The sequence below is a fragment of the Oxyura jamaicensis genome, chromosome 1 (assembly GCF_011077185.1).
Source record: "Oxyura jamaicensis isolate SHBP4307 breed ruddy duck chromosome 1, BPBGC_Ojam_1.0, whole genome shotgun sequence".
Taxonomy (NCBI): Eukaryota; Metazoa; Chordata; class Aves; order Anseriformes; family Anatidae; genus Oxyura; species Oxyura jamaicensis.
The window spans coordinates 1,048,138-1,075,388 of NC_048893.1; the positions used below are offsets into that span (position 1 = coordinate 1,048,138).

Genomic DNA, 27,251 nt, shown 5'->3' on the forward strand with positions numbered 1-27,251 from the left:
GGGGGGCTATAGGCACATGGGAGGGTATGGGGGCGTGGGGGGTAATGGGGGTATGGAGCTTTGGGGGGGTTATGGGGAAATATGGGGAGAGTTATGGGGATATGGGGGGCGTAAGGAGGGTATGGGGGGGTTATGGGGCGGCTGTGGGGGGTTCAGAGGGCTTGTGGGGACGGGGGTTACGGGGTGAGGAGGTTATGGGGTGAGGGCCCACACGCCGCCCCCCCGCAGGATGAAGGAGTGCTGGGTGCAGCTGGGGCTGCTCAGCGTCCCCCTCCTGGCCATCTACCTGCACCTCCCGCCCCCCCGGCTCTCCCCCGCGCTGCTCTCCTGGCGCGCCTCCGGGGCCTTCTTCACCTACAAGGACCGCAGCATCTTCTACAGAGGTGCCCACCCCTCCCCACGGCCCCTTTTGGGGGAAAACGGGAGATATTTGGGCTAAAAACCTCTTTTTTTTTGGGGGGGGGGGGGTGCCATGCCCCGTGCCCCTGTTTCCCCCTCAGATTCAGCGGGCGCCGTGGGCAGCTCCGACGTGGTCGTCCTCCTGCACGGCTTCCCCACCTCCAGCTACGACTGGAGCAAGGTGAGAGGGGCTCGGGGACGCGGGCTTCCTCCCCCTGCGGCAGAACTTTCGGGGGGAACTTTGCGTTTTTGGGGCGTTTTTCTCCTCCCCGCAGATCTGGGAGGGGCTGACGCAGCGCTTTTGCCGGGTGGTCGCCCTGGATTTCGTCGGGTTCGGCTTCAGTGACAAGCCTGTGAGTATCAGGGCAAGGGGGAGCTTATTTCTCTTCACATCCCAAACCCCCTCCTAAAAAACAGCGGGATGTTTTAGGGGCAGGAGGGGGTCGAGGAAGTTCCCCCCCTCCCGGCTTTGAGGTGCCTCCAAAGCGCGTGGGGACCCCTCTGGGGGTCTCTGGCCCACACTCCCCAAATGCTGTGGGACAGATCACAAACCGCTGTCCTGAGCCCCAGGGGGCTTGATTTTGGAGGATTTTGGGTTGTTTTTTTTTTGTTTGTTTGTTTTTTTTGAGGGGCCAGGCCCTCACGGCGGCCCTGCTTTGCTTGGCAGCGGCCCCACCGCTACTCCATCTTCGAGCAAGCGAGCATCGTCGAGGGGCTGGTGCGGCACCTCGGCCTCCACCGCCAGAGGATCAACCTCCTGTCCCACGACTACGGTGATACGGTCGCCCAGGAGCTTCTCCACAGGTCACTGAGGCCCACGGTGTCCCCAAGGAGCCCACGGTGTCCCCAAGCAGCCCGTTCCCATCAGGGGTGCCAGGACTTGGTGCCGGGCCTTCTCCTCCTGCAGCTGAAACGAAGGCTGGGGGGGTTTGTTGGGCCTCATCCTGAGGCACATCCAGGGTGGGTGATCTGAGGATCCCGTCCATCCGATCCCAGCCTCTGGGGTGTTTAAATCCCTTCCCAAACTCCTTCGTATCGAGCTGGGGACGGCGGGAGAGCGGCGATGGTGTGACACCGCTACCTGGGCCTGCCAGGAGGGGTTGTAGCCACGCGTCACCACCTCCTCCTCTGTCCCCAGGTACGAGCACAACAGAACTGGGAGCATCTTGATCAAGAGCCTCTGCTTATCCAACGGAGGTGAGGCTTGCCCGGGTGGCATCGTTCGGAGAGAGGTGACACGGATGGTCTTGGGGGCTTGGACCCCGTCAGCCAGGCTCTGGGGGGGGTTACGTGCCTGCCCTCTTTCTCTAACGCTGCACATAATCCCGACAAGGGGAATTAACGAAGGATTGAACCAAACAAGGTTAATTCTAGGTGTATATACCTGTGTTTTCACCGAGATTGCTGAGGGGAAAGGAAGAGGAGGGACTGTGCCCTCACAGCTCTGTTCTCCCAAATATTTCCAGGCATTTTCCCCGAGACTCACCGCCCCCGGCTCATCCAGAAGGTGAGCAGCTGCCCCTGCAGGGGAAAAAGCACTCCAGAGGGGCAGGATTCGCCCTCCTGGCCAATGCCGAGAGCGATGCCCACCTGCTTTCTCCTTCTGCCCCAGGTCCTCAAGGATGGGGGCCTGCTGTCCCCCGTCATCACGCGGCTGATGAACTTCTTCTTCTTCTCCAGAGGGTGAGATGGGGCGCCGTGCCACAGGGGGTGGGATGGGCAGGGAGGGAAAGAAGGCAGGAATTTGGCAGGGGAGGGATCCCCAGGCTCCGTCCCAGTAGAGGTTTGCCCCAAATCCGAGTGACCTCAGTCCTGTGAGCTGTTCCCGTTGGGTTGGCAGAGCGTTTAATAATAAACCACGTGGCTTTCCTCCGTGCCCTGGAGTCCTCCTCTCCCACGCTACGGGGGCAACAAAAACCCTAAACCACTCTACCTACAATACACGACCAAATAAATAACTTCACCAGCTTTTACGACCCCTCTTTGATGCCTTTGGGGTGCCTTTGGGGGATGACTTGCGTCTCCCAAGGGTTTCATGGCAGAGGGTTGGGAGCGCTCGGCACGTCTCTGCCTTGGGTTCAGGCCCGAGCCACGCGCTAACGGGGCTGCTGCCCTCCTGCCCCGGACCCTCCTCAGGCTTGGGGCCGTCTTCGGGCCCTACACGCAGCCCTCGCAGGCGGAGTACTGGGACATGTGGACGGCGGTGAGGACCAACGACGGCCATCTCGTGGTTGACAGGTGAGCTGGGAGTGCCGTGGGAGATCTTCGGTTCGACGCCAGCAGCGTGCCTCAGAGCTTGTCGGAGGTCCGGGCATGGGATGCTCGGAGCCTCCAGGTGCTTTTCTTGGGCTTTGGGGTCACTTAACCCCAAAAAAAGATGTAGGGTGTGATGGAGGAGCAGCTGGGAATGGGACGGGGGGGTGACACGTTGCGTGGCGGGACAGCGAGGCTCTCGGGGATGCTGGTGGATGCTTGTCTAAACACGAGCCAGCAGTGTGCCCAGGTGGCCAACAAGGCCAAGGGCATCCTGGCTTGTAGCAGGAATAGTGTGGCCAGCAGGAGCAGGGAGGTGATCGGCCCCCTGTGCTCTGCTCTGCTGAGGTTGCACCTCGAGTGCTGTGTTCAGCTTTGGGCCCATCAGCACCAGAAGGACATGGAGGCCCTGGAGCGTGCCCAGAGCAGGGCTGTGAAGCTGGAGAAGGGCCTGGAGCACAAGTCCTGTGAGGGGCGGCTGAGGGAACTGGGGGTGTTTGGTCTGGGGAAGAAGAGGCTCAGGGGAGACCTCATTGCTCTCTACGACTGCCTGAAAGGAGGGGGTGGGGAGCTGGGGGTCAGCCTCTGCTCACAGGTAACCAGTGATAGGACCAGAGGGAATGGCCTCGAGTTGTGCCAGGGGAGGTTCAGGTGGGAAATGAGGAGACATTTCTGCTCAGAAGGAGCAGGCAGGCGTTGGGACGGGTTGCCCAGGGAGGTGGTGGAGTCACTGTCCCTGGGGGTGCTCAAGGAGAGGTTGGATGTGGTGCTTGGGGACATGGTTCAGTGGTGACTTTGGTAGGGGGATGGTTGGACCAGATGATCTTGGAGGGCTCTTCCAACCTTAATGATTGTAGGATTCTCTAAGTAACCCGTTGGCGCTCACTCACAGCTGTGCTGCGCTGCTAGGATGGAGCCGCTCCCCTCCTATAACAACCCCGTGGCATTTATCTGGGAGCTGGGGCCCCAAATTTGCTTCCACCTGATGTGGGGAGGATACAAACCCCATCCTTCAACCTCCCAGACCCGGCCTACGGGGCTGGTTCCCCCTTCCCCAGCGATCTCGGGTCAGCCCCAGCCGGGAGGCAGGACTCTGGCCTGGACTCCGTAGGGCATGGGGCTGGCAGGGCTCGGAGCCAGCGCCCCGATCTCACCTGCCCTTTTATCTGCTGAAATAACAGAGGAGGCAGTTTGCCAAGCTGGGAGCTGACCAGAAAGCTGTTTTTTTGTTGTTGCTGCTGCTGCTGCTGCTCCCGGGAGGCTGACACGGGTGCAGGGTGCCCTGAGCATCGCTGCGAGAGCAAGCTCTGGGCTGCGCAGGCACCTTGCGGCAACAGCAGCGTTACAACGACGGGCTTCCCTTCAGTATTTTGCAGTACATCAACCAGAGAAAGAAGCACAGAGACCGCTGGGTTGGGGCTCTGATGGCCACCTCTGTCCCCCGTGAGTAGGATTTGGTTTTCTTTGGTTTCGGGGAGGGGGGATGTGGGGAATCGTGCCCGTCTCCTGCAGGTGCTGGCTCCTTTCACTCCTTGTGGGAGCCTCTCATGAGGAAGAGCTTAAGGAAAAGCTCAAGGAAGGCTTTGGTGCTTGCAGAGGGGGGCTGAGCAAAAGCCCTTAGGGCTTCTGGTTTGCACACCCCTCGTGTGCTGAGCTGGGCTAGGGGCTTGGTGCCCTGCTGGAAGTTCCCCGAGCTCCCTGCTGGGGGTTGTGACTGCAACAAGCCTCCCTGGACTGCTTTGGGATGTTCTTAAAGATAATAAAAATTCTGTTTGTGCTGCTTTCTTGCAGTGCATTTAATCTACGGGCCCCTGGACCCCGTGAATCCGCACCCGGAGTTTCTTCAGCTGTACAAGTAAGACGCCACCACCACAGAGTGGCAGCACGCAGCTGTGGTTTCGTTTCGAGGGGGATTTCGTCTCAGACTCTTCCCTCAGCTCCCTTTCCATCCGGGCTGGTTTTTCTCCCCACCTGTAACCTACACAGCCAGGCAGTTCAGAAGTTTAGAAATCGTTCCCCAGTTTTAGGCATCAAAGTCCCAGCTCTCAGTTGCAGCAATCACGCATTTGAAAACCACATCAGAGAGTTAAGATTTAGTGGTTGAGTTGATCTTTTCCTTCAGTGGACCTGAATTAAGGCCCAAGCACGTGGAGCAGAGGCCAGATGTAGTTCTTACAGGTTGCTGGGGTTTTATTTTGTGTTAAAACCACGTTACAGGTTTGCAGGAGGGCCCTGTCCCTCTCACCAGCAGCAGCTGGCCACAGGCTGAGCCTGCTGTGGTTGCTGTGCTAAAGCCTTGCCGTGTTTCTCCCCCAGGAAAGTGCTTCCCACGTCCACGGTGTCTGTGCTGGACGACCACATCAGCCACTACCCGCAGCTGGAGGATCCATCGGGCTTCCTGAACGCCTATCTGAGCTTCATCAACTCCTTCTGAGCTGCTGCTCGCTCTCTGTTTAGGAGTCAGGCTTCAGGGGCAGGAAGAAACTGATTTTTTTAATCTCCAGATCAATAATTTGCACTAGCGACCCAAGCTTTGGCTGCCAAACTGCTGCGTCTTAAATCCTTTGAGCAGCGCAAAAGACGAGCCTGGGGGCAGGCATGGACAAAATCATCAGCCTAAGAGTTAAAGGATGCCAACTACCTCGCTTCTTGGCTGGCCAGGAGGGCTCGGGGAAGAGCAAGGACAGCCGAGGGGAAGCATAACACGAGTTATGTCACTCCAAGAGTCCTTCCTGCCTTCAGGGGGAGGCTTTGCTGCTTGCCCCAGGCAGCCAGGAGCACGTTCCTAAGAGAAGAGACATCCTTCTTTGAGTTAGTTGCCCCTGAGAAGGGCTTGGGAGCTTCCTCAAAGCTTGGCTGTAGGAAGCGGTGCTACGGGGCAAACTTGTGCCTGGTCGCTAGAGCAATACTGGCCCTCACAAAAGCCAAGGTGTTTTTCTGAGCTATTTTTTTTGCCACAGGGAGCTGGGAGAAGTGTTCAAAGCAGCATTAAAGCAGCATTCCTTCCTCCCGCTGACTTGGTAAGGACATAAATGCCAGTTCATCTCCAGGGAGATGCGTGGCAGAGCTCCCCTCACAAGGAAGTCACAGCCAGGTCCTTCTTCCTCCTTTTTCTTCCCGATCTTTGACAGCTTTAAGCCCGAAAAAGCTGCACTGTTTTGTAGTGTTACCTGACACAAGGCTCAGAGAAGCGTTAGGCCAGAGCAGAAAGGGAAAAACCTTTGTGGCTGAAGTTTGATTTCTCTATGCATTGATTTTTGTCTCCTCTATTTCACGCAAAATCTTCAAAAGAGGGTATTTGCTGCAGGTTTGGGGTGTTTTTTAACTGCTTTGTTTTAAATTTATTAGCATACTTTTAGGATAAGGGGCTTCTGCTGAGTGAACAGCCCCCAATGGACTGATTTTTCTGAACTGAAGACATGGAAGCAGTCAGAATTAGAACAAGAGTTTTCTATTTTATTAACAGTAGTTCATATGAATTCCACCACTTGGACCAGTGCTTATTTTCTGTTAATAAAAATTAGTTTTTGACAAAAATCCAGTTTTGTTTTCTCACCACCTACCTCTTCTTCTCTTTTCCCTGCTCTACCGCAAGTGGCCAGAGATGCAATAAGTTAGACAGGAATGTGTAAGTGTCAAGGGAGGAGAGGACACGGGAGAGGCTCAGTACCAGCCAGCCACTACTGTAACATCATACAAAATATTTACCAAATCGAGGAATAAAAACTACATGCAGAAAGACGGGCTGCGTGACAGCTGGGGAACGCCCAACTGGTGTTTCAAGGGATGTTTCCACCACAGCTGGGGCGCCGGAAGGCTCAGCCCACACAAGCCAGGATGACATCGACGGGTGTTTCTTCCTTGCTCCTCACTGTCACCTGCATGGTCACACCGTCTCCTAGCGCGAGCCTTGACCTTACCAGCATGTCGCAACCACCTCTGTATACACCTGAGGGACAGAAAAAAAATATATAAAAAATAAACCACTCAAACATTTGAGAGGTTTCTGTTATGAGGGGCTCAGTAAGTGATGTAGTTCTAACCCAGGAGCAACCAGCCTGGTGAATGCGAGGCAGATACAGGCTGTGGCCAGCTGCAGGGAGGGTGAACTGACCAAAAAAAGCTATCCCAAAGGTAACAGATTAACAGATACTGCCTTAATTAGACATCTGGAGTCAGTATGAGTTGCTGGAGGGCTGGGCAGATTTAAACGAGCAGAAACCAGGAAGCTGAAGCTCACTTCTAGTTTGGGAAGGCAGCACACCGCAGTTGTGCTGTGGAGGCACAGCCCGTTGGCTCAGTGCCCGTGCCGTGAAGGAAGACCAGTCCTAGGTTTATCCCAGAGGGCTTGGAAGCGGTGCTCCTGTTTCCACTACTATGAAAACAGACCTGGAGTTATCAATTCTGTGCCTGAAACAGATCGAGCCCTACAGCCGGACCGTTATATGCCACGTTCATCACAGTGTAACAACTGCATGAAGGTTTTGTGGAGTTCTCAGCTTCCAGGGATTGCCCAGAAGCATCAGCCTGGACCACAGTCAGCAAATAAAAAGCTGTGGGTACTGCAGGCTAGTTTAGGATGAGTCTTTATAGGCAGGAATCTGAAAACAAAATGGTCATAGGACTCCACTTCCAAAATAGCAACTGGCAAGGAACTGAGTTAGGTGTCTTCTCTGGAAGGCTTTGCTGCTGTTCCTGCAGGCAGAATGCCTCCGTGCTGAGGCACAGAGCCTAGCCTGAGTGCACCCAAAGCAGCTGGCTGCAAAATGAGCACCAGCTTCATTCAGCTCCCAGCTTTTTACAGAGCAAAACTCTACGAGAGCAGAATCCCCAAACCCGTTTCCCTGCATTTACTAAAACTGTGTCTGTATGGGGACAGGAAAACACCGAGCTCAGCAGCGTGAATACGTACCAGCTAAGTAGAGCGTGTGAGAATTTTTGTTCTCTGGCACTTTATCTGATCGCTCGCAGGGCTGCATGCCCAAGAACTTGATGATGTTATTGACAGCTTCTGCATTGAGAGATTGGAGAAGAAAGGTAGCTCCAGGTTGGTGCCAAGCTTTCTGTGAGAACTGGTTCTCAGTCAGAGAATGTTCTCTAAGCATCCACATGGTTTAATCATTTTTCATTCATGATCTCGGTTGCTGCCTCACCAACGCAGCTAACGTGTGATGTCCTTTCTGCTGTCTTAGCCTAGGAACGCGCCCTTCCCTTCAACAAGCCTCAGCATGACAGTTCTGCCAAGCTTCTGCTCACTACAATCCCAAACTGCAACACAAGCCCTCGTCACTGGGACAATGTCACATTAGAAGGCACCAAATCCTCCTCCTCCTCCTCCTCCCACGCTAATTATTTCCCCAGCAAGGCTGATTTACCAGGATTACTACGTGGGTCACCAATAAATGAGAGATCATCTCACCATCGAGGGTTTTAATTGAACTCAGCGCAAAGGTTTCTTCTTTCTCAAAGTCATCTCCCACTTCTTCCCACGCAGCTGCGAAGTTCGGCTTTAAAACCTTCTGGATGTGATCACCCACTGTCACCTCCAAATCTTCCAACTGACAGAAAAGCAAGGGAGAGTTTCAGCTGCCAGTTACAGAAAGGAACCTAATCTTAGACAGAGGGACAGCAGCGTTTTGCCAAGACAACTCCGGCATGCCTGGCTCTAATTTCAGGAGAAATGTATAATAATAATATGCTAAAAAGTAGGGAAGTTGAGGGCAGTAAAGTTAAATGAACTTTTGGCAGAAGCATAGTTTTGGTAAGGATCTAATCAGTCACAAGCTCTGGTATTTTGGAAGTGTTTCAGGCAGACCCCCCGTTTTCTCCTGCTGGCTTCAGGTCTGGAAGGAAACTGTCAGCCCAATGGCCAGAATTAGTGACAGGAGAAAAGAAAAAGTCTTGAACTCACCACGTATTCATCATCGTAGCCATCTTCTTCTGGCACTCCTGTGTTTGGGTCACAGTCCCGAACGGTGAACTTCATCGTGCAGCTGAAAGTACAAGCAACTGGGGAGGAAAAGGAAAGCCCTTACAGGTTAGTAGTGCAGTTTGTTCTGCCTGAGCCCTTGCTTCCCAAAAAGGAACGAGAAGAAAATAAGTTAGCTCTTTCCCAGGAGATACAGACACAGCAGTGGTCAGAACACGTTTCAGCTTCATGTAAGATTTCCCCCAGACTCCAAGATGAAGACCAAAAGAGGATCTCAGAGGAGGGAGGAGTATGCCAAGGCACAGGCCCAGTGACTTGCAGGGTGCTGTGCTGCAATCGGTCAGCACCATCCATGAGCAGAAACCCTGCAAGGATTTCTCACAAGTGGATTACGATCCAAATCCACACTTCAGGGAATTCAGGCCGGTTCTGATCTTCTCTGGTTAAAGCGTTAACCAGGGAATCCACCTCACTGATAAGCTGAGTCATGCTAAATCAACTCCAAATCCAGTAGTTTCGTTTCTTTTGCGTGTGAATAAATTAAAAAAGAAGTTTTATGCACCAGAAAATCGCTCTCTCCTAAATTTCACAGTAGTTTCTAATTCTCTAGAGAAGAAAATTTGCATGAGCTGAATTTGCAAAGGCCCAAGCCACCAATCACTTGTCTCCACTCGCATATTTCTTTTGACAGTCTGTTCCTGAATGCTACTGAGCATCCACGTTTTCAGCTTTCATTGACTCAAGCTAATAGGTTCAGTTTCCTCTATTACCTGCGTGCTCTCCAGTCCTCATTACCATCTCCTTTTTAATCACCCAATACCAACGATTAGTTAAAAAGCACGCACACTACTCTGCACAAACACAGGTCCTGCATAAAAACCAGCAAGTAAGACACGTGAGAAAAAAAGCACTAGAATCTCAGTAAGCACTCACCAAATCCCACACCCTGAACGTTCTAACACCTGTTCTCAAAAACCTTTCTTTTCCTCGCAATTTATTTATTCCCTCGCAATCGTTACCTGCCGTGGGATCATCCTGGGGCATCTGCACGAGGGTGTAACACATGCCTGGCTGGTTGTAGGGCAGGCTGGGTGCTGGGATGCAACAGATCACATCGTAAGCGTCCGACGGCTCCATCTGCACAGTGACTCTCTCTAACAGCTGATCGTTTAACGTGTTTGTGCAATCAAACTGCAGAAGAATAAATTGAAGAGGACGCGAGCACACGAGAAACATTTCCGATCAAGTTCTTCCCAAGTCAGTCTCACTGAACAGCTTCTCTCTGATTTTACCAGAGTTCTCTAGTGGATGGATGGGGGGTTACAACCCTCTTTTTGATCATTTTTGAGGCAACACACGCCCCTCTTAACTTTGCTGTGCAACTCCCTTAAGAAGAAAGCTGTCTTCTCCAGGGTACAGTGGCAATGCTGTTTATACTACACCCTGGCCTCACTAACAGCTGACCCCTGCTGCACCCTCACAGGGGTTTTACATTTCCCTTACCTGGAAAACAATGTGATTTGTGAACACGTGTTTAATACAACGGACAAAGTACTCTGTTTCTGCTTCTGTGAGCTGCACCGGTTCTGAAGACTTGAATAACGGACCCAAGCTCTTGAACTCTGGAATGGCTGCCAGTTGCTCTGCACAGAAAGGAAAAGGCGATGACAGACACTCAGTGACAGGCTTGCTCGTTGCTCCCACCTCATCTGTAGCAATCCTCCCCCTACTTGAAGCACCGGACACCCACTGATCTCCTCTCCTACCTTGGAATATATCCTGACGGGAAGGAGCAACTTTCTCAGGCTTGCTGGTCACTAAGGCAATCTCTGTGATGAGAAAAGCAAAGACATCGTGCTGTCAATTCCACGACGCGGGGTTTTAAATGCCTTTATAGCTCCACTAAAAATCCATTAACCTGCAGCATTTCACACATCCTGCTCCTTACACTTCCTCGCACACTCTAGAGTATTTTCTGCTGGGCAATACTGGATTGTAATGAGGAGAGACGTTTGAGTCACGATGAAGGAAGTGCTCTTTAGTCTGGAACAGCCAGCAAAAAGCTCACCACGCTGACTGCGTGACTGCTCCAGCTTCAGTATACATGACCACTGCCATGATGTATGAGAACAGCAATTTATAAGACAAGCTGCCATTTCTCAGAAAGCATTAGCTCATTTACTCCGCGTGAGAACACGGAGCTCGTGTAATTCGAAATTAATGCAGCTCCTATCTCCCGTATCTAACGGACAGGAAGGAAAAATGAGAAAGGGGAATAAAATCTTTCCCAGAAAGCTTGTGCAAGGTCAAGATGCAAGAATTGTTTAAGACCATGGAAGAAAACCAGTGAAGTGACTTAGTGCTTCTGGAATGCACCTTTTTCAAACATCTACAAACACATTAATTCTGATGATGTACAAACTTCCCTCTGATAACGAGATTAGCTGAATGAATAATGTAATCTTGCCAACCCCTATTTCTTTGGAAGAGGTTCTGTTTTTCCTCTGTGAAGATCAGGTAGGCTTACCCACACAAAGCCTGTGACATTAAACTGTGAGGCATTCAGCTGAGTCACCTCTGTCTTGGCCTGACCCTCCTGCGTGGGCAGCAGCCAAGTTTACAGACATCAAGTATCATTACGGCAACACCAACACTTAGAGTCTCTCCTCTTTAAAGGAAGCCCGAGTGTTACCTGCTTTCTGTTCAAAGATTGGTGCAGTAGCCAGTGGAACTGTTCTCATATCAAAAGGTTTGTCAGAAGGCTCCAGTGTATATTGGTGCAGGGCTTTCTCCATTCCGGGAACAGAGACGGTCAACCCTGCAAAGCAGAAACACAGGCAGAAGGTTTCAGTTTTAATACTGAACCTGCCCCAGAATCAACAAGGTGCCAGGGTCTGAAAAAACTTATCAGCGTTTCATTTCCATCCCTCTTGAGATCAAGTAAGGAACATTATTTTAAAAGCTCTCCTCTGTAGCTCAGGCTGCAGAGTAATACTCTTGCATGGAATCTGGAGTTTACAGCTAAATAGATACAGTTTGGACTTTGGTTACTAAAAAGCTGATGGAAGTACTTTCACTTCTCAGTAAACACATACAGACACTTGTTTACATGCACACGTGTGAAGTACTTCAAGACACTGCACAGAATAAAAAAGCTGCTCTGAAGATGACAGAGACTAAGCTGCCATTCCAGAGCGTATTGGAGTCACAACAGTTCACTCAAGATAAGTCATACTGCAATGTTCTTAATCGTTAAATATTTTGCTGCATAATCTCTAACACATTTTTATAACCAGCCCTCACAACAAGATGCGTCATCCCCATTTTGTGACGGAGAAGATGGTGCAAAGGTTAAAAAACTTGTCTCAAGTGAAGGAAGAGGCTCCCTCCCGTATTTTGCTAAGTCTGCCATTCTCAGTTGACACAAATCCTTTGAGGAAAGCACTAGTGCCAGGAGAAACCCATGGCTCCATTTCTTCTGGTTATTCTGACCCAAGTTACCCCAGATGCATCATGGAAAACGATTCTTGCAGCAACTAAACCCACCCATAACACAGAATGTGAAATAACAGCTCAGGCTTCAGGCGTGCATACATTTCTTTCTACCACTGACCATTAAAAATATAAGCAGCATTCAGGGCTATCTGTCTCTGCTGAAGTACATTCAAGTAGAACGTTGCTCTGTCCCGAACTTCGTCGTCGCTGTCCATCATACACCTGGTTTGGGGAACAAAAGGACAGAAGTCAGCTTGCTCAGGACATTGTAAGCTGAGCTACAAACGGCACTGACCAGGCTGGACTTGCTACTGCAGTGATAGTCTGAGCTCTCCTGATGGATTTGGGATTAAAAAAAAAAAAAAGATGATTACAAAAATCATCACGTTAAAGCTGCTTTCTATTTCAGACTGAAAAAACGTCCACGTGCTCAAATATCCACCTAATTCTTCCAATTACAGCAGGTGCCTTATAAAAAGAGATCCTCTCCCCCTCCTGGCAACTCATTCTGTTTTTTGATTCCACTTTGCTCCAGTCACTCGTCACAGCAGTTCTTTGCTTGCACCTACGCTGAGGTTGCCTTTTGCCTGAAGCATTTCACAATTTGAATTATTTCTTTCACCACAGAAGTCAGTCATAGCCTGGGTTTCTGTACACTATGGTGCTATACAAACAAAGAATGTGACATTTATGGAATAGACAACTTAGGAAGTGGTCTTAGTACAACACACACAAACCTGTGGAACTGGAACACCTGAGACCAACCACAGACACTTTACTATTTATGAGTAACGTGGAAGTCTAATTTTCTTGCTTCAAAGGGATGCAAAAACGCACATTTACTAAATCAGTGTAGATTTATTACTCACTAAGGAATATTCTCACATGAGATTAACTGTCAGATGATTTTGTGATCCATCACATCCTTCATTCACGTACAGTCATCGTGTTCCCACGAGCCAGGAAGGAAGGCAGCCACCTGCTCAGCAGACCCAGCACACTTTCTGGCTTGGTCTAACTTGCTTCTTTGTGGAGCAAAGCACCCAGTGTCACCAACACTCAGCCCGTACACAGCACAGTCAGACCCACTCACCTCTGCAAAAGCACCAAGATGCTTGGAAGAAGACTCTCATTCTGGGCACCAAACTTTGCCAACGCGCTTACAGCAGCTGGAAGAGATAACAGGGAGGCATCAGAGGTGCGAGCACTACACCCACACAGATTTTCACACAGCAGACTCAGCACTGTGCTACTGCTGTCCTGAAGTTCCAGTTACAAAGGCTGTCACTTCCATACCATAAACTCTTTAAAGATATGGAAAGATTAAACTATTTCTGTACTTTCAAAAGGAAATAGTTTAATATTAGGGACTAACAGGCCAAGGCCAGCTTGGCCACCCTGCAACCCTGTTGCAAGAGAATCCTCTGCCAGATGAGGTTAGGTCAAGCTCCGCAGCTTGTTTCAGTCTTTGGCCCCTCTATCCTCAGCGGTGGCTCACACTCTCGGCTATCTTTGTTTTTCACGTACAGATGCTTCCAGTGGTGGCCAGCAACTTTGCAAGGAGGTGAAACTCCTCAGCAACCACCTAAGGCAGCCTGGCCAAACCACTCTCGTTTCAGCTCAGCTTTGCCTTTGAGAAATTCCACATATGCAAGCAGAAAGCTCAGTACAGAAGTTCAGTCTTTATGGCCTTAAAAGTTAAAAAAAGAAGCTATATGATGAAATATCTGTACAGAGTATGGTCTCAGAGGGATGCTCTCCATGTGTTCCCAGGTGACAAGTTAGGAAATGGTGACCAGAAGAGCTGTCATCAAAAACCAAATGCCAAGACCGTACCGTATTTGTCAGCTCATTTTCCTTCCTCCCTCCCAGCAGGGCTTCCTCCTCCAGCATGCTGGAGATCGAGCTGAGGCCAATACCTCCCCAAAACTAAGCCCAAACTGCCATAAAAGAGGGCACACTCTAAAAGGTTTGTTGTTGAGGCCCTGTAGGAAGGAAGCATCGGTCTGCAACAAGCTTTTTTTTTGAGGAATCCTCATCTTGCGCACAGGAGATTTCCATGCAAACAGATGAGGGGCAGAAGTCAGACAGCAGGCCAGCCTTTTAGCTCAACTCACCAGCCCTCACAGCCTCGTTCTCCAGCACCACCCTGTTGAATATGAAGCGGATGTACTTGGATGGGGACGGAGTCCTCGGCCCCTCTTTCCCCAGCAGGTGCAGGATCTTTGTGGCTAGGACGGTATGTTCACAGTCTTCGATGAACTCGCAGAGGTGAGCCAGGCCAGATTCCTTACTCTCGGGATTCTCCTCGATGATGCTGATTATACAGTCCACAATGGCTCGCTTGTACTCGAAACCACCCTGGGAAGAGCAAAGCAAGGACACTCACCCAGCAGGCAGAGCTCGGACTGTGGTGCTATACGCAGTTCTCCTCATGCTTCAATTAATTCTTTCCATTGAGGAAAACAAAACAAAACATTTGTACGCTAAGAGAGAAGAGGAGACAGGCTGGGTAATCTAATAGGGTCTTCCCAGTTCCCATCGGCCAGGACAGGAACATCTGAGAATTTCTTCAGATTGTTTTTTAATGTACCAGCTCGAATTCAGAAGCAGATTTCAGACAGGCACGACCCGCAAGATAGACGAGGTCTTGTAAGGCAAGAGACCCTTCACACCACCAGAGCTCCCTGCCCAGAACTACACGGAACGGTTCAAACCTACATCGTCCCTGAGCATATTGGAGAGGAAGGTCATCATGACGCTGTGTTTCCGAGGGTATTTCTGGCACAAAGCACTGATGGCCTGCACTACCACTACCTGCAAAACAACAGAGGAGGATGTTAGGCACATGCGTTTGCTTTTCCAAGAAGAGTACAGGCTTCTCCCTATCTCAAACTGTCACTTTGACAGATTGCATTCTTGTACAGGAAGGATAAAATCTGGTGGTGGACTCTCAGCATGGATTGCTAATAGCTCTATGCTAGCAGGCTGCAAGACCTGGCTCCGATCGAGGGGCTGTATTCAGATGTTGTATGGCAATCTAAAGGCCCAGCCCTCCCTCTGCCAAGTGAGGATCCTGACCTAATTCTAATATAACTAGTTACACCGTGTCCCTAAAGCTCTTTGCAATTTCAAAGCTACCTAAAACTTGGTTCATAAAGAGAGAAAGTTAAGAGCACTGAACAATAGTGGATGTGGACTTTGCAGGCATGCTGTGCTCCTCAAGGCACATAAAAGGGACAGGTACAGATCAACAACCATCCTTAACCACATTATCACCTGAATTTACAGCAATTAAACTTAACAAATTATTAGTGTGAACGTTAAGCTTCCTTAACTATCAGACTGAAGTCATACAGACTCGATTAGAACAATTAAAATCCTTCTCCAGAGGCAACCAGAAGACGGTACAAAGTTGTATAGGAAACTGCACAGGAGCCAGGAATCTACCAAATGATGTTTATCCTTTTTCAGAGTGGAGAGAGGAAATGGAAAAGTATATTTTGATAGTTGGAAAATGCAGAACCACACCTGAATTTCAAGTTGGCTTTGCTCTGTTAGACTGTCACTGAAGGATTCAAAAGTGGGAAAAGCTTCATAAAAACAAGAATGGGAGAAAAACCTGCAGCTGGAAAGAGGAGAGGCCTCCAATGCCACACCTTAAACTCATCTGATATTTCTGACACGAAGGAAGAGATCTGTTTCATGAGCCTGTCTACACTGCTCTCACTCCCTGTCTTGAGCAGGGTGGTGATGGCGAGGGTAGCAATACTGCGGTTGGAGTCTGTGATGAGGTTTTCCAGGTCCAGGTTGCAAGCAGTGACTGCAGACGGATGCTTCATGGCCACCTGTAAAGGAAACGATTTCAAAGTTACATGAGAGCAGCGCCATCCTGCAGTTCAAAGCTTTCAGTGGAGCAAGTATCAAATCCTTGTTTTTTCAAGCACTGCTCTGTTCCACAAGGACTGCAACTAAACCTATGTCATGCGCTGCTGGCATGATGCAATTAATGCATTTTTATTTGGGTTTGTATTTTTCTGTCGGTTTTTGAAGTGAACTCCTCTAACAAAGTTACAGCTCATGGGTTTGTCAGTCACACAATGCGACCCACATCTTCCTCTACTTCTGTTGTAGCATGCTGCTCCAAAACCAGAAGGTAATTTCCTTCTCATACACCCTATCCACACTTCTCACAGCATTAAATATCCAGGGCTCTGCTTCCTTATACAGCAGAGAGCTCACAAGTTATCCAGCTACAGCTTGTTACAGCCCTGTGGTCTAGAAATGAGCAAACAGAGCTTCAGTGAGGAAAAGATTTCTGTCACCCCATGAAATTTGGCACAGAAAAGCCAATCCTCCAACACAGTATTTTGGAATACAGTAATCACACAAGCAGTTGCTGGTTTAGGTAACACACCATTAGGCACTGAAGTCTGGCTTCCTCTGATGCTCAGAGACTTATGCTTGTTTAGAAGATCTTGGAAGCACTCACTTTATTAAGGGTCCGTACAGCTGCGTATCTCAAGACAGGTTTGGGAGAACTGCAGAAAAGCTGCAGCACTGAAAATAAAGAATCAAGAGAAGTAAGTGACGACAGAACATTACAGAGAAGAGACTGCTTAACAAAAACTGGCTCCCAGTACTGCCCCTCCAGAAGAAGAGAGCCCTTACGCCCATACCAGATGAGGGAAGGGAAGATGCCTTGTGCCAGCACTTTGATATTGAGAGGTGCAAATAGCAGAGTCAGAAATCACCGCAAGAGAAAACCAAACATGGTCTCTTTCAAAGAAAGGGAGTGGAGGAGGAAGTCTGAGGTATCCACATTCAACTATGTGGATGGCATGCTAAGCATTCATGCAGCTCTATTAATAAACTGATTTCTAGTTTCAGATTTCTAGCTAATAAAGATCAACAGCATTATTTTTTTTAAAAAAAAAAAAAGCTTGTTTTTCATCTTATAACAATAACAGGCTGTCTGTATAGCAGTTAGTGACACATCTTTGCTATTTCCTCTGTCCAAGTTCTCTTCTACCTTCCCTTCCTGCAGCTGGAAAAGGGCAAGCATCACCTTGCGCCACCTCTCCTGTCCCTTCTGCAAAGCTCTGGATGAAGAAGAAAAAGGGATTGTTTCCCATCCAGAAGCCCCCTAAATCCAGGAACATTCAGAAAATTTAGGTTTTGAGTCCAGTACTCCAGTTACGCTGTACTGTCTTTATATTGTTTTACCCTCCTTTCTTTCAGCCATGTCAACAGTACACAGGACTCTTGGACCAACCTGAAACAGCAGGTGCCAGCTCCCTCGCTGTGCAGTTTGGCAGGTGGATGATTGCAGAAGCAGCTTCATAAATAACCATTTCGTGCTTATTCCGCAGACAGCTCTCGATGAAGTCGAAGAGTGGACTTTCATGTCTACAAAGAGATGATATTCCACGTTGTAATGCTGAACTACACGCAACCATTAATGCTGCATTTCTGAGAACTTGACTGAAAGCACAGTTAATGCCCTGGGTCTCATTTTTCTGATGCTGCCCAACTCATACATGAGCAATTTATTTCCTATTTACTACTTTTCTATTCTTTTTTAACTTATCTTCTACAATCCAGAACTCCTGCACTCTATAAATATATACTTTATGGTTAATCATGTATCACGCACCACTAACAAAAATTTTCACTGATAAAAAAACTCATCAGGAGATTAATTTCTCAGATAATTCCTCTGCTAGTATGCGATCAGAATAGAGTTCCTTTTGTTTTTATCACCGTAATATAGATAGAACCTTACTGAGTTTGAAAGACAAGTAAGTAGGCAAAGTACAGAACACTCCTCCCCTCCAGAGATTATTCTGCAGTTTTAATCATACTGTCAGGTGAGTTCTGGTGTGGTGCCAAAACAAAAACACACACAAAACTCACCACATGACTATCAGAAAGACTGCTGCTCAGTTCAGTCTAGCATTCTGCTTTTCTAGCAGAATGCTAGAAAAGCATTCTGCTTTTACCTGCGCTTCATCTTTAACACTACAGTTCTGTGTGTAGACTTCCACAGACTTAATAAACACATAAATAATTTTAAAAAGCAAGTTTCCTAGCTACTATTTACCTCAAACAACAATTAATTTTGTAATTCACACCTTGCTTCTTACTCACCCCTCTTCAGATTCCTTCAGTAGTTTGCTTGCAATTCGGATCAGCATGCAGTACGCAAACTGGGATTTCAGCCCAGACTTGGTGAACTTGTTCAGCATTTTGGTAACCGCCAGGCGATCATTTTTTCTAAGGTGATAGAGCAGCCCCAGGGCGTGGTACTGTTAGATCAGAAACAGATGCACAAGAACACATGAAGATGTTAAATTCATAATGCAGTTGGAAAAGACAGATTATCAGCCCTCTTCTGTGTCTTCAAACTGCTGTTTCCTAGCAGAAGTACCTTTTAACCTCAAATGATCTGAGTTTCCTGACAAATAACAAAGACCTGCCATACTTCCTTTCCTGTCTACCCTCAAGAAAGCCTCAACACATTTTTAAAGATCAAAGGAGTCACGAAGTTAGTTTACTTCACTTTCCCCCCATTAAACACCAGAACTAAGGCGTCAGCTTAACTATCATAAATAGTAGCACTTGCTTTTCTAGTATACTTAGTATCTAGGGTACCCCAAGCCCTTCAAATCACAGCTGACCATATAAAAATCCTTGAGGCATTTATGTCTCAAGTACAAAGGAACATTCCCAATTGCTTGTGGTGTTTTTGTTTTGTTTTCCATCAGACTGATTCACAGCAAAGCTTAATGAAGCTGCTAATGGGGCACAAACAAAGCTGGTTTTGTAGATTTGTTTCTGATTGTTAGTCGTAAACAAATACTGTCATTTCCATAACTGTTTGGAATATTTATACAAAGATTTTGCTAATACGGCTATCATAGATATCTGGGCTATTCCCTGTGGTCCTGCAATAATTGGTGAATTTTATGAAGGCCAAGACAAAAGCTACTGGTATTCTGGAAAGCAGTGAGATTTGTGAAAACTCAGATTCAAAGCCCTTCTTCTGCAATACCTACTCGTGAAACCTATCTGTAGCATTCCAGCTATCAAAAGACTTGCAGGGGAAGGGCAGAAGGCTGCACTGAAGAGCCACTTATTAATTGTCTTGCACTGGGATTGTGGAGAAATTCATGGTTTTTGAAACTGTGGAATCATTTCCCTCAAAACAGAACCATTGTTTTTAAAAGAATAAGGAAAAATGAATACCAGTTCCTTTTTCTAAAGCTGTTATAATAACTTCCAGAATGCCATTAAAACCCTGTAGCATGTTTACAACTTTCTGGGGCAGCCCCCCGAAACATACCTGTACCATAATGTTGTCACTAGAAGCTGCTTCTTGAGCCTCGTTGATCCACCGTTTGACTACATCGTAACTGATCTTCATCATGTGCTGGAAGAAGCCACAAATTGAGACTGCAAACAAGCTGACAGCAGAAGCACCGTGAAGTACCACGAGCCTTGTTTTTCAGTTTCACTACTTCAGGACCATCTATTGCTTTACTGCGTACTACTGGTAACAAAGAACAACTCCCAGATATGCATTTAGGACACGTACAATAACTCCCAAATTACATAACAGGACACCTGTTTCAATAAAGCTAGAAGTAACGGAGAGATTTTGTTTATGTTCAAGCCAGACAGATGACAAACCCAGGACAATCCATCTACCTGCTGCTAGTTCAGGAGGAACACTTCAGTTGTCAGTATTAATAGAGCCTCACTTGCACCCTCAGGGTCTTGCACAAGCCCTACCATCTGCACTTCTTAGCTCCTGTTTTTTATTTATTTGTATGTGCAACCCGTCTTGTTATCCTACACACCTGTAAGTCACTGTTTTTCTTGCATCTCAGACTATCATGCTTTCACTTGTATTTTCCCCCCCTTCATAAAAATATTTAACTAACGAGGTATTTTCCAGCCATTTATTGTAAACAATGGAGAGAAAATAAACAGCGAACTTCTTCACCTGGCCCTCCTACTAGATATTAGCAAAAATAATCTTGGATTGCAGTTGTATCAGGGCAGCAATTTCAATGATGTGGCTTTTGCACAGCACAAAGCAGGCTGCTTTTCCTTTCTGTTGCATAACTCACAGATGACTGAAAGAGCATTGCGAATTCTTCCCCAACACGGAGCAGGTTGCTTTAACTTACTCTCAGCAAAGTGATAAGCACTTTTATGGCCATCAGCATGCCTGACGTTTGAGAAGACAGACAAGTCCCTCCCCAAACAAATCAATGTTCTACATTAACTACATGCAGAGATGACCAAGCACTTTGTGCTCGAGCAATACAATCAAAGTACTTTAAAGCAAGAGAAGTTTAAGGAAGGAGATGGAGTTTCCTTTGTCTCACGTAGTCTCTATTGCTGCTGTTTATGTCTATTTTCCAGCGAGAAGACAAAGAGAAGCCCTATCAAAGGAAAGGGAGATGAAGGAAGAACAAAACAAAGGCCAAGCAAAGCTGCACATGCAGCAGATGAGCCTTCCCAGCCACAACACAAGGCACAGATTTACAACAATTTACTGTTGTACTTACTAAGGAAGACACCAGCGCAGAACTAGACACACTAGGGACTTTGTCCACAATGGCTTGCTTCATGTATCTCTCGATGGCTTGTAACATTGTACCCTGTGAGAAGAGGGGGAGAAAAAGCTTTGATGCTCAACCCCTGGAGGTAAAGTATAAACTCTAAGACAAAAACAAATGTGCAACATGTTCAAAAAGCCCTCAGAAAAATGCTTCACCTAATTTTAAAAACACAAGGGAGGTAACAGTGCGCACTCCTGAAGATTCAGTGACACAAAGCCTACAGCAAGGCAGTCTCAGAGTAGAAACCAGAACTCCAAAGCTCCCGATTTTTAACTCGGTCTTTACAGCGCCACAGCTCCAGAGCCTTCAGATCAGCACAGGGCTTCAGAGCAGTCCTCCCTGAAGTGGAAGTTCCCTTTCTACTCTAAGAAAGCACCCTGCTACAGAATAGTTAATCTGATTTTAAATATGCTTTTAATCTCTCCAACTGAAGCGTTTTGTACTTACATCAGTGATCCTGCACAGTGCTCTGATGGCTGGGCCTCGGTAAACATCTTCCTTCCCTGTCATGTCTTTGGTCAAACTGAAATCAAAGAGAGCCTGTTAACACTTCTTTAGTGTCTCAAGTCCTTTTGCACCACTCCGCTCATCTCATTTACCTACCCTTCAAGCTGTTACCATGTAACTGCTAAGGTACGGCATTGGCCAGAAACAACTTAATAATTAGCTATTTGAAAATGATTAACATCGGATTCTATAGAAATACAGAGCATTACAAAGATACGTAGCCCATAAAACTGCTCTGCCGTTGAGCCGGTTTATTTAGCACAGCCATTCTTCTTTCTACCTCATTAAGCTTTGTTTGCTGAACAGCTTCAGTAAACGAAAATAAATTCTCTTAGCAAAACCTCTATCTCTGGAATTTGTTCTCACAACAACTGTCATGTCTACTCTGTAGCAATAAAAGTTGATAGGTGAGTGCTGGAACGAACTGCGTTTTGCTCTGTTTTCTGTTTCTCACAGCAAAGTGAAACAGAAAGCACAGGTTCAAAACATCAGGCAAACAAGCAGAACAAATCAGCTTCAAAACATCAAGCAAAGCAAAAACATCGACACCAATAAGGTAGAAGAAAAAAGAATCATAGAATCATAGAATATCCTGAGTTGGAAGGGACCCTTAAGGATCATCAAGTCCAACTCTTGACACCGCACAGGTCTACCCAGAAGTTCAGACCATGAAGAAGACACAAAAAAAGCAACAACCGATTAATAGAGTGTATAGAAGGTTTTTGTTTGTTTGTTTTTGTAAGGAAAGCATAACAACATGGGGAAGAAATTAACACTTCACATGTAGAGTGGAACTACTTGTTTTCCCTTGCTGTATCCTTGCACAGTTACAAAAAACCCTAGTGGCTAAAGCAAACATGTCAAGATGTAGCTACTTGTTTCAGAGCTCTGATGGGGTAACTGCAGAAAACGTACCTGCTTGTGACAATGATGACATCCTCAGAAATATTGGCCATCTCTTTGATTGTAAGGTAACACATTCTTCTGAGGGTTTGCTGTGAAATTGCAGAAAACCATTAAACTCCCAGGCAAGTATGAATGAACACTCCCTACAAGATTTAAAAGTAAACCAGACACGGTTCAACCTCTTCCCCACGTCCATACAAAGTCATAAGCACAGAAGTAAAACCCTGACGGAAAACTGGATGCTGCTCTTACCTCCTACTATCAAAAAAAATCAGGAAACAACTAAGAGATGTCTTACAAAATGATAGGACTAACGGAAAGAAAAATCTGTGTGTTGTTTGAGTGAAGTGGCAAACCAAATCTACAGGCAGAAACCTCAAAGTTATCAGCCAAATGCTTTAAAACTTCCTCTTTTATTGCAAAAGCAAAACAGAGATATGCAAAGAGCACTCACATCTTAATTCTTTGAAAGCAAATGACTTTTTTGCATTTAAAAATAATCTTTCTATGATATGGATATGAGAGAGGTCACAAAACACGCTGTGCTTCCAAAATTTTCATTCTATCTTTTGACAGTTACACACAGGACTCTCTTCAGACAAATCTCCCCAAAACTGAAGTTCTAGCTCATTCTAACCAAGGTGAACGAAATCCAACCCGTGAAGCATGTTCTGCTAAGTTCTACGCCCTCTGCAGAAGAGATCAGAAAAGGACTTTACATTGGGCAAAATCCAAAGTTTAATCCAACATTTTCAGGATGTTGTCAGGCCTCTGTTGCATGCCGATTAACAAATACAGCAAACCATTAGGGAATAGAACCACCTGAGCTACAAGCAACTTTTTAATTTTTGTTTTGAGAGCTGCCGATTATTTGCAAGCTTAACAAACATTATACTGATTTGTATACTAAACCTGTCATTATTCACATTCTTTACAACAGGAATTCAAAATAAACCACCAAAAGCAACCTGCAGAAGGAGCTGTGTGTTACTGCAGTCATTTCAGTCATTTGTTTCCCAACCGTGAATTGCCTTCAGCAAGTGGTTTGCTCACCTCACCCTCCTCCCGCAGCCCAGCACTCAACTGCTTTGTAATTACTGCAAGCGCAGCCCAAACCAGAGAGGCAGAAAGCGTTAAACACCAGGCACTTACATCATTAGACTGAAACAATCTAGTCATTGCAAAAAAAGCTTCCGTGGCTTCAGTGGTTCCAAAGTGTTCACCCTGAAAAGAGAGTATGAGAAATGAGAGGAAGAAAGTCCTATCATTATCCAGTAGCCTCCACCTTAGTCCCTACACCTCCAACACCTACTCACATCCCAACAATCTTTTTTTCCAAGACTTCTTCTCACGTGAGGAGCGGTCCCTCCCTCACCTCACTTCCCAGAGAGTAAGGCCAACACCAGCACTGTTACCCACTTGGCTTCAGTGAGCGCCACCCACAGCTGTGCACGGATGCCCTTGCTTAAGAGGCACCTTTCGAAGACAACTGGTGCCAATGAAGATTGAGCAGCACAGGTCATCCCAACCAGCAGTAATCCTGTGTCAAATACCACCTGGCTCAGGCCACGCAAGCAGGAAACTTTTGTGGTTACCCAGCGTAAAATTCCTTTCCTTACCACACTTCCAATTTCCCCACAAACAAAATGACACCTTGTTCTCTTAACTCAGTTATTCCTACTTTAGGCAGGCAACCACAAATGAATCTTAATTGCTCAACGACAGTGAACACAACCAAACAGCAGCTCGCACTTGGCAAAAAGATTTAAAAGCTTCAGGGACATACACATACCTCACCTTAGTCAGAAAAGGGGGCATAATGCTACAGCAGAAGCACTCTATTTCTTAATTCCTACCTCCTGAGTCTGACAGGAGTTATAAAACTTCTTTCACAATGAAAGTTATCAGAAATTAGCCTTAGGAACACGCACTCTGGCTGGCAAGAAATGATCATTACCTGGTTCAGCAAGTAAAGGATCTTGGTAAGTATGTGCAGGCATCTTCGTGGGTTTATGGGGGTCTCATTAAAGATACGCGCCTGCAAACGTAGCACAAATACTGTATTACGCTATCATCCAACACTAACAATTTGTCCTTATCATAAAAATTAAAGCCATTTGCTTTCAAACGAGCATCTTATAACTTCACTATTATTCTAAAATGTGTCCCAATTAACATATTTTGGTGTCCAGTTCAAGTGTGGCTGTCTCTTGCGTCTCAACAAGAGACAACGACTCAATTTACTATTTGGTACTAACAAAATAATTTAAAATAGAAGCATAGCCTAGAAAATTTCAACTCTGTTCTTTCCTTAGCATCTGTAGCCCAAACATTGCTAAGCACTAACCTGTGGGAACAGAAAATTGAAATTAAGTTCCTTCTTGTTGCTGTCTGTACCCCAAAAATCTGTTATTTAACCACACATTCACCTCATCACTTCGGGGAACACAAAGAGAAACAGGAAGACCCATAACAGAATATATTGAATGAGAATAGGAAACCAGGCAGGGCATCTCTTCAGAAAGCTCTAATTGCCACATGAAAAAGACTCACACTGTTTAATTAACTCTGATTTTAAATCAGCTATCCAAACTTCACTGTTCACATTGCCTGCCAGTTGCACTGTAATTCCTTCTCAAGCTGCTAACAACTCCCGATCAGAAAGGGTTAAGTCACTGTTCATACCTCCTGCAGCACAGCGCTCTTCTCCAAATGCTGGAAAGGATTAGAGCCACTACCTGGACAACAAGAAAGACTCTCGGTTAAAGAAACACATCCAATGCAAACACCACCAATAAAAGCAACAGAACCATTCGTGCAGGAACAGCTCCTAAACTTTACAAAAACACCTCGATGCTACAGGGACATTCCTCTTTGAATAACTCAATTTTCCCCATCAACAGCTGTGAATCTACCTCCTTAGGTTGTATATTCAGAGGTACAGGTAAAAATGGGTGACAGGCTTTAAACGTAGCTGGAGGGCGAGGGAGAAAAGTATTAACTAGTAAAGTAGTTAATAACAGTCCCTTTATACAAAGCTATTTGTTCTTTTTCTTCCTAGTCCCCTTACTTTATTCCTTCAGGCACAGAGAGAACCAAACACAGCAAGATGAGGCTGCTGCTTGGGAGCCAAAGGGCAAGTGCACCAGTAAGCAGGGCCATTCAGCAAACTCCATAATTGGCCTGGCTACAGCACATCAAAAAACCACAGATCCAAGACTTAGCTCCATGCTGTAACTTCTCGACCTTTTAACCACCCTGATTCAGGGTTTGGGAAGTTACCTAGAGGCTAAAAGGCAAATCTGCAGGAGGACTTCAGAAATATTTGGGGTGAGAGGGAGACAATGGATGCCCAACGGGATGGGACATGGCACGAGGCTCAAATCCATCTCTTGTCTATTTCAACTCCTGCGCCCCGTTTGGAGAAGCAGCTATGACAACTCTAGTATCTAATATAGTTTGAATCTCTGCTAGAAAGCGGAGGTAAGTCTTTAGTTTCAGAGGTGGTTAAGAGGGACCATCTTCTCTTTGAGATTTCTGAAGAGCACTGACATTTAACTCTGAGCTAACTCTTTGCTCTGATGGCACTTCTTGGAGGTGGCACTTCTCTGCGGGCAGCACATTGACAGCAAAAACACCCCTCAGAACCCCTGCTGCATACACACAGACCCCCTCAAACCCTGCTCTTGATTCTTTTCCTCCCATAAACACTTTTTAACGTTTAATTCCCCGCCCCTCAGCACTCACACCCCCAGCAGAGGGAAACCGGGACCAGGATGAGATCCGACCCCACCGCTCACAGCTCGGGGCCTGTAACGGGGCAGCCTCAGGGCAGCACCAGCCGCTCCCTGCCCCCCGAACTCCAACCTGCGCCTCAGGGACTCCTCACCGCCTGAGGTGCCCGACCGCGGCCCCCCGAGCCCCCGAACGGCCGCAGCCAGGCAGAGGCTGGGACCCGGTGAGAGAAAAGCCGATAACGGCGGCACGGAGAAACCCAATCCTCTCAGCTCGCACGGCTCCGGAACTCCTCAGAGCCGCTCCCTCAAGGACCCGCCGCCCACCCCCGCTGCCGCCCCGCCGGACCGGGCTCCTCGTCCTTCTTGTCCGCCTTCTTCAACATGGCGCCGCCGCCGCCACCGCCTCAGCGGAGGCTCCCGCCCCCTCTCCCCCAGCCGCCCCCAAGCCTGCAATCTGATTGGCTCACGGAGCTGCCACTCAAAGCTCTAAGCCATTCAGAACCGTCCGTCGCTCCAAGCCACGCCCCCTCCCTGCTGCGGAGGGGTCGGGGCAGGGACTGAGCTCCTCGCTTCTCCCCCCCCCCAGTCTTAAAGGAGACGCGGCACCATTTTGTGAGGGGGTTTGGGACCCCCCCCCGACTGACCGATAGACCAATAAATAAATAAATAAATAAACAAATATCTGAGCCCCTTAACAAAATAACGAACACACATTTTAGCCAGATACTCTAATAAAGGGGCTTGGAGTTGCCTGAGGTGTTTCAGCAGCTGTCTCAGCATGCCCTTGCTTCACCCTGTGCACTGATCCCTTCTGCCCCGTCCCTTCTAAAAATAATAAAGCTAAAAATGGAGTGGTCATAAATCATTAATGCCTCTGCAAGGGCTTCCTGAAAGATGTGGCGCAAATGGCCTCCCTCCTGGTTGGAAATGAGGAGACATTTCTTCTCACAAAGAGCGGTCAGGCATTGGAAGGGGTTGTTCAGGGAGGTGATGGAGTCAAAAACCAACCAACCAAACAAACAAAAAACACAAACAAACAAACAAACAAAAACTACCAGAAATTAGGATCCCCCCTTTCATGGCACCATTCCCGACAGCAATGGCCAACGTTTGAGGCAACAGAGGGGTTTCTTAGGTGCCAAGTGCCACCAAACATTTTGGTGGCCATCATCCATTTTAGGATCCATTGCCACCAGGCATGGGGGTGACATGGTGGCTCTGGACAAGGGCAGAGAGGGTGTGGAATATGGCCAGGCTTTTTGGTGTCAAAATACCAAAATCAGCAGAAAATTGCTGAGACTGGCCTTGACCGGGAATGTGAGTTAATTAACAGACAGGAATTAACATACACACCTTGTTAACAGACAGGATTAACATGTACATCTCGTTCGT

General features: G+C 47.4%; 2 protein-coding genes across 4 annotated transcripts in view; one reads left to right on the forward strand and one right to left on the reverse strand.

Annotated features, from left to right (window-relative positions):
• The window catches only part of MEST, a 5,734-nt gene extending 467 nt beyond the window's left edge, over positions 1–5,267 (forward strand). Inside the window, exons 2-12 of the mRNA XM_035332494.1 lie at positions 229–383; positions 501–580; positions 675–752; positions 1,067–1,203; positions 1,538–1,596; positions 1,866–1,906; positions 2,012–2,082; positions 2,536–2,637; positions 4,019–4,095; positions 4,444–4,507; positions 4,969–5,267. Of these exons, the coding sequence (XP_035188385.1) occupies positions 230–383; positions 501–580; positions 675–752; positions 1,067–1,203; positions 1,538–1,596; positions 1,866–1,906; positions 2,012–2,082; positions 2,536–2,637; positions 4,019–4,095; positions 4,444–4,507; positions 4,969–5,086 (981 nt within the window). The 5' untranslated portion in view covers position 229 and the 3' untranslated portion in view covers positions 5,087–5,267. The remainder of the gene's footprint in view (positions 1–228; positions 384–500; positions 581–674; positions 753–1,066; positions 1,204–1,537; positions 1,597–1,865; positions 1,907–2,011; positions 2,083–2,535; positions 2,638–4,018; positions 4,096–4,443; positions 4,508–4,968) is intronic.
• An 820-nt stretch (positions 5,268–6,087) lies between these two features.
• Positions 6,088–26,307, reverse strand: COPG2 (COPI coat complex subunit gamma 2). 3 transcript variants are annotated; one of them, XM_035332475.1, is made up of 24 exons: positions 26,206–26,307; positions 24,808–24,860; positions 24,080–24,160; positions 23,275–23,346; positions 22,132–22,211; positions 21,157–21,232; positions 20,656–20,748; positions 19,422–19,508; positions 18,227–18,384; positions 17,352–17,485; positions 16,569–16,636; positions 15,736–15,924; positions 14,798–14,893; positions 14,194–14,437; positions 13,170–13,245; positions 12,195–12,298; positions 11,274–11,399; positions 10,348–10,410; positions 10,085–10,224; positions 9,601–9,772; positions 8,564–8,661; positions 8,072–8,210; positions 7,565–7,663; positions 6,088–6,601 (listed from the first exon to the last, which is right to left on the reverse strand). In XM_035332475.1, the coding sequence occupies exons 1-24, from the start codon at positions 26,240–26,242 to the stop codon at positions 6,471–6,473; spliced, it is 2,616 nt and encodes an 871-aa protein (XP_035188366.1). In that variant the 5' UTR covers positions 26,243–26,307; the 3' UTR covers positions 6,088–6,470. The 3 variants fall into 3 exon arrangements, with proteins under 3 accessions (XP_035188366.1, XP_035188369.1, XP_035188376.1); XM_035332478.1 differs by having other exon boundaries at positions 26,184–26,274; XM_035332485.1 differs by lacking the exon at positions 26,206–26,307 and adding an exon at positions 26,012–26,167.
• Positions 26,308–27,251: the final 944 nt, after the last annotated feature.

Coding starts and splice junctions, on each gene's coding strand:
- COPG2 (XM_035332475.1), bottom strand. CDS start 26,242: ATGTTGAAGAAGGCGGACAAGAAGGACGAGGAGCCCG. Junction 22,212..23,274: donor GATTGTTTCAGTCTAATGAT/GTAAGTGCCTGG, acceptor GCAATTTCACAG/CAAACCCTCAGAAGAATGTG. Junction 18,385..19,421: donor GTGACAACATTATGGTACAG/GTATGTTTCGGG, acceptor CTGATCTAACAG/TACCACGCCCTGGGGCTGCT.